Below are 16,830 nucleotides of genomic sequence, written 5' to 3' on the forward strand. Positions count from 1 at the left end.
TATTTTTTCTGAAAATATTATATTATGATAACACAAAAATCCCTTACAGTGATTAACAGCGATTTTAAGTTTATTGACGTGTATAAATTTAAAAATCTCTTCTCTTTTAAAAGTTAATATTATTGTTATTTATTAAAAATCATGATTAATAGGAGTAAGCATCTTCGACAAAATAAAACTAAACTTCTGCAAATATTTGTTCCAATTTGTTAAAATATTTAAATAAAAAAAATCAATGTTAAAATCAATTTAAAAACTCCGATATCTTATCACAAATAATCGATGGTCTTCGTGATCTCACGTCTTTTATTCAAAACTTATTTAAGAAAATCATTTAAATACTAAAAATCTATAAAAGTTTATAATATCTTTTAAAAGTAATGTTTAGTAAAAAAACTGTTTGAGGAAAAATTCCCTTGGTTTCTTATTGCTAAAAGGAGCTGCTCTACCTACACTCTAAAAAAAAATCCGTTGAATACAACGAATTGGGTAACAGATCAATCCGTCGCTATTGCACCAACGGCTTTTCCGTTAGGTTAACGGATTAAAGTTTTAACGGATTGAAGTCCGTTGATATTTTTCCGACAAAACAATCCTTTTAAATAAAGGAGTTATTACGTTAGTGCATACGTTATTGTAGGGAATAATCAGTTTAAATCATTCCATTATAATTAAAGATGAATTAAGCCACATAATATTGGAATTTGATAATAAAATAATCCTTACATTTTTTAATACATGGATTATTTCATAAAAATATTCTTAATACACATTGGTTCTTACCATTATAAATGTAATAATTACTATCTGATACAAGCAGTACTAATTATACAAACTAACATGGTTGGGAGAAATATAGTGCTCAATTTGTTAGCAAGCTTCAAAAACTCTTTAACTGGACATTGAAAACTAACCAAATATTTATAATAATGTAATTCAGTACACAAACTTTTAATTACAATCAAAATAGTTTTTTTAAAAATATATTTTTAAATATATTTCCGTGTTTCACGCTTCAATTCCAGCAACGTGTTGTCAATTCCTAAAGGTAAATATAACATAAAATACAATAAAGAAAATATGGAACCTAAATGATATAAATAGTATGAAATGAAAATAAAATTTTACTAATTACCTTTAAGAAATATATTCATTGCTAATTCTTTATTTTTAAATTGATAATAGAAATTTTTTTATTTTATAAATTTCTGATACCATTTTCTAAAGATAAAGTTCAATGCAACAACTAAATAATATCTTTAACAAAAATGTGTAACAAAAGATAATCTTATCTGATAACTAAAAGGTTCTATAATTTCCACATACTTCAAAACCTGTCAGGAACAAAATAAAAAAAAGGTCTTAAACTTAAATAACGATAAATTAAAACAAAAATAAATAAGCTCACCAAAAGAGTTGCAAATAACAATATCAGAAGTTCAATTTGATACCACATCCCTCGTGTCTAAGTAGCAAATTCTAAACAAATATAAACAAGACATACATAAACTTAGTTGTACCTAACCTAAATAAATATCCCCATCAAAAGAAATGCAAATTACAATCTAATTTTTAATTTTACAACTAATTTAAACTTACAGCGTGATATTGCATGCCATGTGTCTAAAATAGCAAATTATAAGAATATAAACAAGCCATATAAATAAAATTGTGTAAATGACCATTTAGTTTATACTAAAACTGTGTAACTACAAAAAAGCTAGCAAATTAAACTTATTGCAACAAACCTTTTATCTACGATGTAAATGTGATTTAAAGATCCTGTAAACAAAAAATATTGTTAACAACTCATTTTTTAAAATATTTATCTGATGTAACTGACAAATTTATTTAAAAAAAAAAGTATAATAACAAGGAACAAATAACTGTAATACTTGAACATGATTAAACCATTGTAAGTTGATGTCCATGTAAGTCCTTAACTTGCTTAAACTACATATTAAAGCTAAAAACATATAAAATTATAATACAAATATAAAAAACACATCTATTTATTTTTTTATTGTTATATGATTATAGAAAAAACAATTCAAAACTTTATTATTTTTTATGCAATTAACTTAAATATGCTGACAGATAAAACTCTAACAAACAAGATTTTAAAAATAATTTATCAAAAGAATATCTTTCTCAATAAAACGAGCTGCGTGTCATCACACACTTATAAAACTATAACTATTATTATGGCCATTAATTTGTTAGTCATTGATTGACTTAGTTAACAGTGATAACAAGTTATTTTCCAGGTTAAAAATGAAGTGTAAAAGTTTTTAAAATATATAAATGTTTTGTCATCTAAAAATTTATTAAAATTATTGATGATTTTGTAAGACCTTTTTCCTATAGCCATATGGACAAGAATAAAAATAATATTAAATCTCAAATATCTGGAAAATCAAGATAGTTAGAGTAAAGCTATAAAATACAAACAAATTTACACTCTAAAAAACATTTTCAAAAAATATTGTTTTTCAAGACACCTAAATATTATAGGTCATGGGATGTGTTAAAAAAAAATTAGCCACATGACTATGTGGTATATTTTATTAAATTAGCAAGCAGTTCAATAACACATTTAGGCTTTTTTCCATAGTCAAGATCATAATAAGCTTGAATAAACTGCCAAAAATAATTGGAAATCGGATTGTATTGAATGTTAAAACACCAGTAAAGTTTGAGCATTCGATCTATACCTTCCATTATAGATTGGCCCGCATTGATTATTTTTTTTTCGTATGCAATTTTTATTGATAAAATTTTTTCGCCTTCTTGTCCTTGTATTAACAGTACAGGATATGGGTTATCAAGATTTTCTGCAAAATATGAGATTGCATCACCTACCTAAATAATAAAATACTATTTTTAATCCTCAACAATAAAATTTATTGTTGAGGATTTAACACCTCACTGCCGTTTCTCTTCTCTCAAAAAATCAGGTATCTGGTGGTTGTTCTTCTTAATTACATTGCATAAAAATTTTTTAGGCAAAAATTTCTTTTATAGAGATGATACTTACATTGCATATCATGATGTGTTCCATTATCTCAGGAGCAGATTTCCTTTGCTTTCCTCCTTGTCGCAGTAAATAGCATAACATTTTGCATGCATTGTACACTCTCCAATCTAGGTAATAAATAATTATTTTTTCATAAAAGTTTTTTTAAAGCATACCATTTTCAACGGTATGCTTAAAAAAATTTTTATGATAAAATTTGAAATACAAAGAGTATACCAATGTTGCTCTGGTTAGGTGCATTGACTAGATTTGTCAGATAAAGAACTTTCATTTGTCCACAATACTGAAACAGTGGCTGAACGATTTTAGTCAAAAACGTATCCATTACATTCAGCTTACATAAAGGATATTTGGTTGAAAATTCCATATCAATCTAAAAAAGTCAATATTATTTCAAAAAAACTTATCAAATACAAAATGGTTTTTGAAAAAAAAAGCAAGGTGTTATAAAATTTGACAGAGTGTATTCTATTCAATTGATGTCCAAAAGTTTATAATCGAATATAATACAAATCTAATCGTATAGTATAGTAGTATAAGCAAAAGTTATTTCTAAAACTAGACACTGAAAGTGTTACAAGTAAAAAAAACATTTCATGTTATTGTTAAAGATATGTCACACATAAAAAAATAAAAAGTATGTTTAAACATAAAATTTCAAATATATAAAAGCAAATACAGAATATTACCAGTTTGGGAATTAAGGCAAATTTGGGATAATTTGTTATAATAGTAGACAAGATTGGTTTCTCATCTGCAATCCATGTCGCAAACAAAAGGTAGATTGCGTACATTGTTTTATTTCCTCAACTCTCGACAAGGCAAGATATCTTAGTTTCTCAACATCTTCAATGTTTGAAACACCTTTATAAAAGTGACAGTTTATTTAAAATTTTTCACCATTATATAATATTTTGCAAATGAAATTAAAATTAAATCACAATCTAGAAAAACCACTGAACTGGATTCTATTATTGAAGATTTAGTATACATGTTCATAAACTTAAAATGAAAATAAACCTCCACAAATCATACAATCTGCCAAGTCACGAGGACACCCTTCTTTCAATTGTTTTGAGCACGAGGCTCCTTCTGTTTGTTCTGTAATTGACCCCAAAACAGTAGAATCAGGTATTTTGATTTTATCTGCTTCCCTTTTTTTTGACCATGAATGCTTTTTAGCTGAAGCTAAATGAACATCGTAAATACTTTCTTAATTATTACCATTATAAGAGGTAAATGCATGAATTAAGAACAATTTTATTTATAATTTGTAGTGCCACTTTACTATGAGCTGATTCCTCCATGAAAGTTGGGTGGGGGTAGAAGTTCCTTTAAATATTTATAATACAACTTTAAATGTTTCATGATGACATTAAAATGAGAAACACAATTGAAAAATAGAAGCCAGTGTTTTTATAATAATACAAATGTTATAAAATACTCACGTAACAATTTTCTCCTAGCATTTTCCAGAGCCCTGTCAAGATACCCATGATAACTTACAGGATCATAAAAAAGGGTGCTTGGCAATCCAAGTGTTTCGCCTAGCAATACTGCAACATTACTTTTTTGAAATTTGTTTGGATAGTTTCCATAAAGACAAACCATTTTGTGCACAACCACTCTAACAATATGTTGTCTTGCATTGCAATTGACATTGAAATTATTTATTTCACTCATATATTGTAAGGTATTCTTTTAACAAAGATAAGGAAATTTTTTTTATTAGGAAAAACATAATAAATTATAGTAAATGTAAAGCAGTAAAATAAAAATAATAAATGCACTACTAATGCAGTTTTTTTTTTCCTGTAATTTAAACAATTACTGTTGACAATACCTATAATTTATAGGACATAGTAGACAATTAATGAAACTTCATAATTTTAAAAATATATTCCGCTACATACTCACCGGATGTTGTGCTAGGTAAGCTTTTAACGTTTTTGAACAAGAAAATGTGTCATCCTGCTTAAGGCTCAACGAGGTTTGATCATTAAACACAAATGCTTTATTGGCATCAACAAAATCATCTTTTATACTTGCAGAACTGCAAACTTCAGGTGTACACGCAATCTGTGTAATGTGGTATTAATATCTTTTTTATACAAAAATAAATTTAAAAATATATAAATGGATTTAAATCATTAAAAACATGTAAATTTTGAATACTTTAAAATAATTTGCTTACCAAGTTATTAGGTACCCATTTCTCATCATTGACAAGCACTGTGATATTTGTGCCACTATCAGAAAAATGTTTCAGAACTTCATAGTCAAAATCATCAATTTCTGTTCCATCACTTTGAAATGCAAATCTTAAATCATTTCCAGACAACAAACCAAATTTACTGGCAACTAAAATAGCAAATGACTACAAGTTTTACAAACTCTCCGTAAAAAAAATTTAAAACAAAACATAAAATGCTATCTATTTATCTAATAATTATTTCACCTTTAGTAACGAAGTCTTCATCTTTCTTCAGCAGAATTAACTTTTTTTTTGATTGATCAACAGACCATATTTTCAAAATTAGAGACATTCTATACATATCATTCAACAATGATATAAATCAAAACAAAAATCATAAATTGTTTTCAAAATTACTTTATATAAACATAACAAGTATTATAAAGCAGTATTTGCTTAAAAAAACAACACCTTCATCTAATAAATATTAAAAAATGAGAAAAAGAGTATTTGTTAAAATGTACAACTCTGTAAGTAATCAAAAATTTAAAGTTATTCTCAATAAGTAATGAATTTAACTATTGACAAAATCATAACTGCTAACAATAACAATTAAAAAATTCTATAGCGTATGCCGACAAACATTTGATCATTTAAGTTAGTAATGTTATAAGGGTGATAATCTTTACAATCATCTGCATTGATAACAATATTTTTAAACAAATTTTCATTTCTTTTTACCACATAAGCATGAAAATGCTCATTGAAATTAACTGTTTCTAGTGGATTCAACACCAAAAAAGTTTTAGGTTTAATATGAACAATGCAGAGCAACTCTCCTAATTGTGGATAACTTTCAACAACATCATGACATAAAATGCAACCTAATTTGATTTCATATGATCCAAAAGTAATTGAATGAGCAACATAAACCTCATCAAATATATTTAAATTCAATGATTCACATATGGTGTTTCCAATTTCTACCTGCAAATTTCCAACAATAACCTTATCACATTTACCAAGCTGCTTATTATCTGAATACAATGACCTACTAAATAAGCAATTAGCAAGTTTCAATTGGTATCGATGCATGACTGAGTAACAGATGTTTTTAAAGTTACGTATAACTGAAGAAAGTTCTTTAGCAAAACGATGTTTTGCCTCAAATCGCATACACCAATATCTACTTAATGGCCCAAACTTAGCCATACACTCTGGGTAATGCAGCATAAAGTGATGCTTTGGGATTAAACTGTTTTCTGGGTAAACTGATTTAAAGTAGTAATGATGCTCTTCGATTAAAAATTCAAGTTGAGTAATAAGACCATCTGTTATTTCAGGAGCAAAAATAATATCCAAACATCCTAATAATAGAACCAAAAGTTTCCAGTGGGGTTCTTCATCTGGAATATATTTGCCTATCATGAGAGGCAAATTCCGTATCAAGCACCATGATTCAGCAGCTTCAATACGTAAATTCTGAAGATTTATTTCTGGTGGTTTGCTATTTTTGTCTGCCAAGGAGTAATTAAAATTATTTATTGCATTATTTATATCTACAAGGGAAATAATTTTTTTGTCTGTAAGAGTCCGTAACACAAGACATATTTCTAACGGCACTACTCCTTCCAACAAATCATGCATACAATCTACAGCACTTTGTTCTATACAGTGAAACCAGTTAAGACAGTTTAAAGAACAACCATGTTTTATGCCAGTTTTGGAAGGATCATAATCAGTTGATTGAGACTCAACTACACACAGATTGTAATCAGCTATTGTTCGTTTTTCAAAAACTATTGACCTATAGGTTTCTTGCAATTCAGATTGAGTACATTTACAAAAATGACAAAAATAGGTGGCACGAAAACTTTCCATAAAACCAAATAAGGAATGTGCTCCTAAATTATCTGCAGAAAAAATGACAATTATTGCATGAATAGTTATTTTCTTTCCATTTACTATAACTTGAACCCCTTGCTCACTTTCTAATTCTTGGAGCTGACATAAAACATTTTTCAAAATGTTATCATATGAATAGCTTGTAATATTGGCATCTAAAGCATACCATATTCCAATCAAATAAATGCTGTCTGTCTTGGACTGATACTCTGGCAAAACATTTCTAACTTGCATGTATAAAGCCTCAAGTTTATGAACAATTGTATGACTTCCTAACACATTAGTTACTTCAAATGCATCAACAAAAAAATGAAGTAAAAATGTTTTTGGATATTTTTGGAGAAAAGGATGACTGTGAAATCTTCGTGTGTCAAAGAAATCTCTAATTCTTGTTGGAATTGAACTAGGACGGTACATTGGAAAAATAATTTTTTCGGATGCAGACTCCATTATCTTTGCAAGAAGCTGATCAATTGGAACAAAATAACATTTATCTTCTACAATTACAGATTGCATTGATTTTAAACCAGCTGAAAATCTTTGTTCTAATCGCATGCCAAGAGGTATTTCTATCGGTTTTATAAAAAAACCATTGTCCACTAACCACTTTTCCCTTTTATGAATTGTATCAATGTTATTTGTTATATTACAAATGTTTTGCATTTTTATTAAAGCTTCATTGATACTTGTATTATCCTGTGTTAAACTTAACTGGATTATCAGATCTTTAAGCAATTGTGAACCAAAAAATGATATGTCATTTACAACTCCAATTATATTTTCCATTATCATTTGTGAGTTACTTAAAGTAATGTTACCTTTTGCAGATAATTCTGAAAAAAATTTCATAATTGAAACTTCCAAGTTAATGGATGTGGTTTGTTCTACATCCTCAATAATGTCATCTGTGTTAATCCTTTGGCTTTCAATTGTTATTTCTTCATCAGTGATATCTAAAAAAAAATTACAGAAAACAATTTATATAAAAGAAAAAATTTATATATATATATATATAAATGTATATATATATATATATATATATATATATATATACATATATATATATATATATATATATATATACATATATATATATATATATACATATATATATATATATACATATATATATATATATATATATATACATATATATATATATATATATATATATATATATATATATATATATATATATATATATATATATATATATATATATATAATATATGTAACATACATACATACATACATACATACATACATACATACATACATACATACTAGGGCCCTGCGAATCGGCATTTTTAGTTTCGAATCGAATCTCGAATCGAAGCAGGTCTTGATTCGCGAATCGAATCGAATCACGAATCGAATCACTAATTGAAAGAAATTTAAGTTTTTTATCTTTATTTTTATGTATACTATACAAAATATTACAAAATTTGAATGTTATTTGAACAAACTCTTTTTGTAACTTCTAGCCCAAATTAACCGTTCCGCATTTTGCTCGGAAAGACTATTGCGTTTAATGTCGATTACTCCTCCTCCCACAGAGTTAACTCTTTCAGACGAACAATTTGTAGCTTGAACAGCAAGAAAATCAGTTGCAACTTTTGATAATAAAGGGAAAATGTTCCGTTTGTTTTTCCAGTAGAGAATAGAACAATCTGAACGTCCCAACGTTTTATCTTCGATGTATGCAGAAGTTTCAAAATTTAATTGCTCATCTAAAGTTCTTTTCTCTGGTAGAGTACGATTTTTAGAGATATGTTCAAACATTTTATCAAAAATTCCATTTGCTTCAGATGACAAATTTGCTACTTCGAGTTGAATTTCAGCAGGAATCATAGTGATATTTAAATCGTGTTTTTTTTTTTTTAGATGTCATTAGATAAGATTTTACGATTTGTTTCTCTGCCAAAGTAAACATTTCTGATTTAAATCGAGGGTCTAAGAAAGTAGCGGTAAGAAAAACGTCTTCACTTAAATCAAACCTCATTTCCAACTGCGTAATAAGATCGTCAACAAATTTACCCATCCCTCTTTTATCCATCGAGCGAAGATAATTTTTCAAAGTTGTAATGCACGGATAAACTAAACTAATGCTTACGCTTTTTTCCGCACTTAGTATAGTGGTGGCTTCAGATACTGCATTAAAAATAGGAGCGACTGCTGTTAATAATTGCACTTGTGTTTCAGTTAGACAAGTCGGTGGCACTTTCATACAGTTTTTTTTTTTGTGAACACTCAACTAGAGCAATCTCTATAGAATCATTATTTTTTTTAATCCATTCCAATAAGTTAGAAGTACTGTTAAAGCGCGTTTCCACATCCATTGGAGGCTTTGACTCAGGTTTTCCTTGAGAAATCTGATACTTTTTGAGAGCTGCCTGTCCAACTGATGATGAGTGAAAAAATCCTACTATTTTATGAGCCTTGCTAATTAATGTAACAAGAATTGGTTGGTTGTGTATAGCTGATTTCACACAAAGTTGGAGTTTATGAGCACAACAGCCTAGCCAATCAATCCCAAGAAGTTTAAGTGTGCATGGCATACTAGGAGTACTATCGGTTGTAGCTCGGAAAATATTATCTGAAGTCAAGTCAAATTTTGACAGCACGTTTCTTAAAATTTCTTCAGTGGAAGTAGCTTTGTGACAAGCATTTATTACTTCCAGATTTACAACTGATAAACAGCATGATTCTAAAACCCAAGAGGATGAAATAAAGTGGCAAGTAGAAACAAGAAAGTTATCGCCATTGTCGGCTTTAAAGTGATCAAAAGTGATGCTAGGTTTGGAGATTAATTGGCTTTTTATACTTTGTTGGAAGTTAATATATAAATCATCGACCATGTCACCTAAATTTCGAGATAAAGTGGTCGGGTGTGGTGGATGATATTGCCCTTGAGTAAGCACCGAGCACAGATTAATAAAGCCAGATCCAGAAGTTGTCTCAAATGATCTTCCATCTTCAATTACAAATCTAAGCACTGCACGGTCGTAGTTTTTTTTATTAACTGTATCTATTGGAGGTCGAATAAAATACGAATTTAACGAGGAACTTGATGATTGCTCGATTGTGTTATCAGAATTCTTTTTTCTTTTAAACAGATGTGCGCTTTTTTGTTGCTTCTACGTGTAGTTTTTTATGGTCACGTTTTAAATGGTTCCATAGATGAGATAAAGTTCCAGTTTTCTGAACAGAATACTTTTTGTTGCAATTTTCTTGTTTGCATTGCCAGAATACTCCTTTTTTTTCAAAGAATTCTTTAACTGCCGATTTTTTAGAAGTCATTTTATAGCTTGATGCGAAAATAGCTTGATGTAGCACAAACAAAAAGTATCGAATTTAAAATTACTTTAGTGAAAGCGAAGTTAAACATTAACGACGCAAAAAATAAAACCTAACTTTTGCGTTACTAATTTGCGTTCCGCTCTGTTTAAATCCCTAATCGACAATTAATTTTAATGAAAAGTATGTTTACGTTCCAAAATTACTCTACCGCTGAATTTTCTGATAACATAAATAATGATATTTTGAAAACTTTTTAACGCCGTTTGTATGAAAACATAAAGTGATTTAAATAAAAAAATGATTCGAAAATTTCGAATCATTTTTTTCGAATCGAATCTCGAATCGAAGCGACATTTGATTCGCGAATCGAATCGAATCGAAGCGATTCGCAGGGCCCTAATACATACATACATACATACATACATACATACATACATACATACATACATACATACATACATACATACATACATACATACATACATACATACATACATACATACATACATACATACATACATACATACATACATACATACATACATACATACATACATACATACATACATACATACATACATACATACATACATACATACATACATACATACATACATACATACATACATACATACATACATACATACATACATACATACGATTGAACAAAATAAAAAGAAACTAACTAGTGGTAGTTGAACTTGCAGCTTTGATCTCATCAGGAATTGTTGAATGCTGGGTTTCATAATGTTTTCTTAACTTTATGAAACTTAGGAAAACTCTACTGCATTTATCAAAAGTGCATTTGACTTCTGAACCTCTCGAAGTCAATCCATGTAAATTTCGAAAATGAGAAAAAAGGACATGTAATGAAGAAAAATACAATCTACAGAGGAAGCACTTCATAATTTCTTTCGGTAACCTTTTTAAAAAAAAATTTTTTTTTTTTCAACGTATTTTATTATTTAATCCGTTGAATTAATGGAATTTCGAAGATTACGTAATTTGTTAACTTTACTCCGTTAATTTTGTTGTTTTTGGAAACGAATTACTTCGTTAAGTTAACGGAGACACGCAGTCCGTTACTTTTTCTAACGGATTGTTTTTAGAGTGTATTAATATTTTGATTGGAACTTTTGATGGGGTATAACAATAATGAAATTCTGAAAGACGATATCAAATAACAAATCTACAATTTTGGAAATTCCTAATGAAATTAAGAAGTTAATTTTTGATGAATCTCACAAAAATATTCAAAAGTCACAAACACGTGGCAAAAATGTGGTTATGACAAAAGAATCAATCCAAAGGTTAGTATTGCTGTTGGAAAAAAATTCTTATTTTCAAAATGTAAACGTAATCATAGAAATATCCGTTATATCTGAAAGTTGTATAACATCTTTTGAGTTAAGTCTGATATTTAGTGGGTTCTTTATTCATATATAGCTGAGTTTCATTATAATCTCTATACAGACCAGGTTCATATAATCACATGGAAATTGTGTCACCAAAAACCATGCTAATGCTTGAATGTACAAGTATAGATTCTTCAATATGATGCTCCTTCAGTGCCATTTAAATTTTTAATCAATTTGCAATTCAGCATCAACCTCTGGATATGTAACTCTTCCAATCTATACTCCATGTTGTAGACACTTTAACATCCAATGTAAACACCACGTCTTCTTAAACATTTTACAAAAGCACAAGTAGGTGCATCACATATGACAACTGAAATACAAAATCACAAATAATTTCTCTGTTAACTGAATACACTGTTCAAAAGCTGTATACCAGTATGAAAATATTCAGACAAATTTTTCTTTAAAACTAACTTTAAAAAAACTTTAAAACTAACTTTAAAAAAACTTTAAAACTTTATTAAGTATGATAGATAGAAAATCCCCACCTAAATTGCTGGCACTTTAAAGTATGAATGGATTAACCAACATCGGGAGTAGCAGGTGTTAGTACTAAAAGTAACGGTTGTCGACAAACATTCACAAATCCGCTTTAAAGTAGTGTGCTAAACACCGATAGAGAAATGAATGTGAGATTTCGAAATATTTTAATTCTCATCAACTGTCGAAAGCCAATCAACCTGGAAAAAGTTGCTGCTTCTTGTAAGGTTACATACAGAGTGTATATTATATTGTATTGTTGGTAAAAAGTTAGAAAAAGAATAAACTGTTCAATATACGGTACTAATAACAACAATCCATAGAGGAACTTATGAAAGTTGCTGACGAAATTGAAGATTTTTTTTTGTTTTTGATGATATTGAAACAGATTGTTTAGGAAATTCTTTAACTATTATGATTATGTAACCAAAATGTTTAGTTAAATTACGAGATCTATTTACAGTATCATCTTAGTTATTATCTTCAAAATTTTATTCTTTGGAATTATTGCTCTAGCTGTAAATCATTTTCAAGATAATATTACTTCTTTTAAACCAACTAAAAGTTAGACACATTTGAAAAGTGAAGAGTGAAATGTTTGAAAAACTTTCATTAACAACGTATTTTGATCAACCACAAAAAAATTCCAAAAATAGCAAATAAAGTTATGAAAGTATTACTGCCTGTTCGCTTATACGAAAACCGCCCTGTGTTAAACCTTCCTTAAAACCAATCAAAGTTGGTTTTATAGATTAAGGAAACTATTATTACCTTAGAAAGTTTGTTAACCCTTAATTTCCGCGCTTGTTTTACAACCTTAAGCACCGCCCTTGGCTGCTGCAACCAGAGAGTACACTCTAAAAAAAATCCGTTGTATACAACGAATTGAGTAACAGATCAATCCGTCGCTATTGCACCAACGGCTTTTCCGTTAAGTTAACGGATTAAAGTTTTAACGGATTGAAGTCCGTTGATATTTTTCCGATAAAACAATCCTTTTAAATAAAGGAGTTACTACGTCAGTGTATCAAATTATCCGCTGTTCAGTTAAAATAACGTTATTGTACGGAATAATCAGTTAAAATCATTCCATTATAATTAAAGATGAATTAAGCCACAGTATTGTAATTTGATAATAAAAAAATCCTTACATTTTTTTATATTTGGATTATTTTATTATGATATTCTTAATACACATTGGTTCTTACCATTACAAATGTAATAATTACCACCCATCTGATACAAGCAGTACTAATCATACAAACTACCATGGTTGGGAGAAATATAGTGCTCAATTTTTTAGCAAGCTTCAAAAACTCTTTAACTGGTCATTAAAAACTAATCAAATATTTGTAATAATGTAATTCAGTACACAAACTTTTAATTACAATCAAAATAGTTTTTAAATATATTTTTAATAGTCATTATATTTGAGGTTATAAAACATCTGTATAAAACACACACCCCCATATACACAATAGATGTTTAAACTAAACCAACGCTGCTGTTCTGAGTACATGTTTCACGCTTCAATTCCAGCAACGTGATGTCAATTCCTAAAGGTAAATATAACATAAAATACAATAAAGAAAATATGGAACCTAAATTATATAAATAGTATGAAATGAAAATAAAATTTTACAAAGTACCTTTAAGAAATATTGCTATTGCTAATTCCTGATTTATAAATTGATAATAGAAATTTTTTTATTTTATTAATTTCTGATACCATTTTCTAAAGGTAAAGTTCAATGCAACAACTAAATAATATCTTTAATAAAAATGTGTAACAAAAGATAATCTTATCTGATAACTGAAAGGTTCTATAATTTCCACATACTTCAAAACCTGTCAAAAAAAAAGTAAAAAAAAGGTCTCCAACTTAAATAATGATAAATTAAATCAAAAATAAATTAGCTCACCAAAAGAGATGCAAATAACAATATCAGAATTTCGATTTGATACCACATCCCTCGTGTCTAAGTAGCAAATTCTAAACGAATATAAACAAGGCATACATAAACTTAGTTGTACCTAACCTAAATAAATATCCCCATCAAAAGAAATGCAAATCAAAATCTAATTTTTAATTTTACAACTAATTTAAACTTACAGCGTGATATTGCGTACCATGTGTCTAAAATAGCAAATTGTAAGGATATAAACAAGCCATATAAAGATAATTGTGTAACTAACCATTTAGTTTATACTAAAACTGTGTAACTACAAAAAAGTTGGCAAATTAAACTTATTGCAATAAACCTTTTATCTACAATGTAAATGTAATTTAAAGATCCTGTAAACAAAAAATATTGTTAACAACTCATTTTTTACAATATTTGTCTGATGTAACTGACAAATTTATTTTTAAAAAAATACAATAACAAGGAACAGATAACTGTAATACTTGAACATGATTAAACCATTGTAAGCTGATGTCCATGTAAGTCCTTAACTTGCTTAAACTACATATTAAAGCTAAAAACATATAAGATAATACAAATATTAAAAATTTTAACACATCTATATATTTTTTTATAGTCAAATGATTATAGAAAAAATAATTCAAAACTTTATTATTTTTTATGTAAAGTACTTCAATATGCTGACAAATAAAACTCTAACAAACAAGATTTAAAAAATAATTTATCAAAAGAATATCTTTTGATTTTTTTTTTTAATTAATATATATATATATATATATATATATATATATATATATATATATATATATATATATGTATATGTATATGTATATGTATATGTGTATATATATATATATATATATATATATATATATATATATATATATATATATATATATATATATATATATATATATATATATATATATATATATATATATATATATATATATATATATCAATATCAATCAATATCAATATATTTTGTGTTACGGATATTACAAAAATCACAGGTCATTGCAAATAGTAGTTCACTAATAAAACGCAATGACCTAAATAATATAAAGAAAAGAGAAGAGAAAAATATAAGAAATAAACTAGTCACATAGCAAAAGTAGAACTTTACAAAAATTTATAAGTAACACTTATAAAACAGACTTTTAAAAGAGTTAAAATATAGGTCAAATAGCTATTATAATGTATTCACATATACATACATATATACACATATACACAAATAAGAAATTATAATATGTACATAAACATAAAGAAAAAAGTTATAGAGGTAAAGAATAAAGTTAAGCGTAACTTTTTAGGTAAAAATGATGGAGTGAAGTTAAGAACAGATTCTTGGATCTAAGGATAAAATCTGTTTTTAGGGTGTACGGAAGGGTGTTCCAAGAAAGGATACCCTGATATGTAATGGAATTTATTCCATGTTTAGTTGTCTGTTTTATTTATATATATATACTACTGTGATCAAAAAGTAAGGTGAATTTTTTTATAAAATGAAAAATCTTTATTTATTCTTCCAAATCTGTATCGTCCCCCTCAAAATAATCCCCCCCTGACCCCAATGCACTTTTGCCAACGTTTTTTCCAGTCTTCGAAGCATGCCGAAAAGTCCTCGGTAGGGATAGCCTTCAATGCGCAAGCCGATTCACGTTGGATCTCTTCAATGGACTCAAAACGATTTCCCCGGAGTGGTCTCTTGAGCTTTGGGAACAGCCAGAAGTCACACGGTGCTAAGTCGGGCGAATACGGTGGTTATGGAGCAACATGGGTAGAGTTTTTGGCGAAAAACTCACGAAGAACCAGTGCTGTGTGCGAAGGCGCATTATCGTGGTGCAAAATCCAAGAGTTATTGGCCCATAATTCCGGTCTCTTTTTGCGAATAGCTTCACGCAAACGTCGCATAACGCTTAAATAATATTCCTTGTTGACAGTTTGGCCAGTTGGAAGGAATTCGTAGTGCACGACACCACAATAATCAAAGAAAACAGTCAACATGACCTTGATTTTTGAGCGACTTTGACGTAGTTGCTTAGGTCTCGGCTCGCCTTTTTCGCGGTATTCACTCGATTGGTCGGTTGTTTCAGGGTCGTATGCGTAGACCCAAGTCTCATCGCCAGTAATAATTTGTTTGTAGACGTCTTGATAGTCAGAAAGCATTGCTTCACACGTTTTAACGCGACGCTCTTTTTCAAGGAAATTGAGAAATTTCGGCACCAAACGTGATTTGAGTCTTCTGAGGCCCAAATGATCCTTCAAAATCGCTTGCACCGACCCAAATGATATTCCAACCATGTCAACAAGGTCTCGAATGGTTAACCGACGATTTGCAAGCACCAATTCTTTGATTTTGTTGATATGGCGATCATCAATCGAAGTCGATGGTCGTCCGGAGCGTTCCAAGTCATCAACATGTTCTCGGCCTTCTTTGAAGTCTTTGTACCACTTGTAAACATTTTTTTGAGACATAGTCTCTTCACCGAAGGCCTTTTGCAACATTCAATACGTTTCAGCAGCAGAAATATCATTCCGCAAACAAAATTTAATAGCACTTCT

General features: G+C 28.6%; 1 protein-coding gene, 1 long non-coding RNA gene and 1 pseudogene across 3 annotated transcripts; all 3 read right to left on the reverse strand.

Annotated features, from left to right (window-relative positions):
* Positions 1-1,245: 1,245 nt before the first annotated feature.
* LOC149886975 (uncharacterized) lies at positions 1,246-5,702 on the reverse strand (annotated as a pseudogene). The gene is made up of 12 exons (XR_016453107.1): positions 5,496-5,702; positions 5,232-5,398; positions 4,955-5,116; positions 4,486-4,735; positions 4,058-4,225; positions 3,727-3,901; positions 3,254-3,410; positions 3,038-3,144; positions 2,715-2,862; positions 1,896-1,966; positions 1,600-1,623; positions 1,246-1,479 (listed from the first exon to the last, which is right to left on the reverse strand). The product of XR_016453107.1 is annotated as an uncharacterized LOC149886975 (transcript).
* A 64-nt stretch (positions 5,703-5,766) lies between these two features.
* Positions 5,767-12,585, reverse strand: LOC145182723 (uncharacterized). Its single transcript, XM_090089603.1, has 3 exons — positions 12,346-12,585; positions 11,123-12,167; positions 5,767-8,089 (listed from the first exon to the last, which is right to left on the reverse strand). The coding sequence occupies exons 2-3, from the start codon at positions 11,340-11,342 to the stop codon at positions 5,844-5,846; spliced, it is 2,466 nt and encodes an 821-aa protein (XP_089945729.1). The 5' UTR covers positions 11,343-12,167; positions 12,346-12,585; the 3' UTR covers positions 5,767-5,843.
* Positions 12,586-13,797: 1,212 nt separating this feature from the next.
* LOC149886976 (uncharacterized) lies at positions 13,798-14,824 on the reverse strand. The gene is made up of 5 exons (XR_016453715.1): positions 14,745-14,824; positions 14,451-14,474; positions 14,260-14,330; positions 13,987-14,185; positions 13,798-13,893 (listed from the first exon to the last, which is right to left on the reverse strand). It is a non-coding gene; the product is annotated as an uncharacterized LOC149886976 (long non-coding RNA).
* Between the last annotated feature and the right edge of the window lie 2,006 nt (positions 14,825-16,830).

The sequence above is a fragment of the Hydra viridissima genome, unplaced genomic scaffold (assembly GCF_058129835.1).
Source record: "Hydra viridissima isolate aposymbiotic clone 2 unplaced genomic scaffold, HvirCarnegie_v1 scaffold_6, whole genome shotgun sequence".
Taxonomy (NCBI): domain Eukaryota; kingdom Metazoa; phylum Cnidaria; class Hydrozoa; order Anthoathecata; family Hydridae; genus Hydra; species Hydra viridissima.

Bases quoted from the DNA above. Each gene is read 5' to 3' on its own strand.
- LOC145182723 (XM_090089603.1), bottom strand. From the start codon at position 11,342: ATGAAGTGCTTCCTCTGTAGATTGTATTTTTCTTCATTACATGTCCTT. The intron at 8,090-11,122 runs GTTAGTTTCTTT...ATTTTTTTTTAG, and splicing joins TGCAAGTTCAACTACCACTA to ATATCACTGATGAAGAAATA.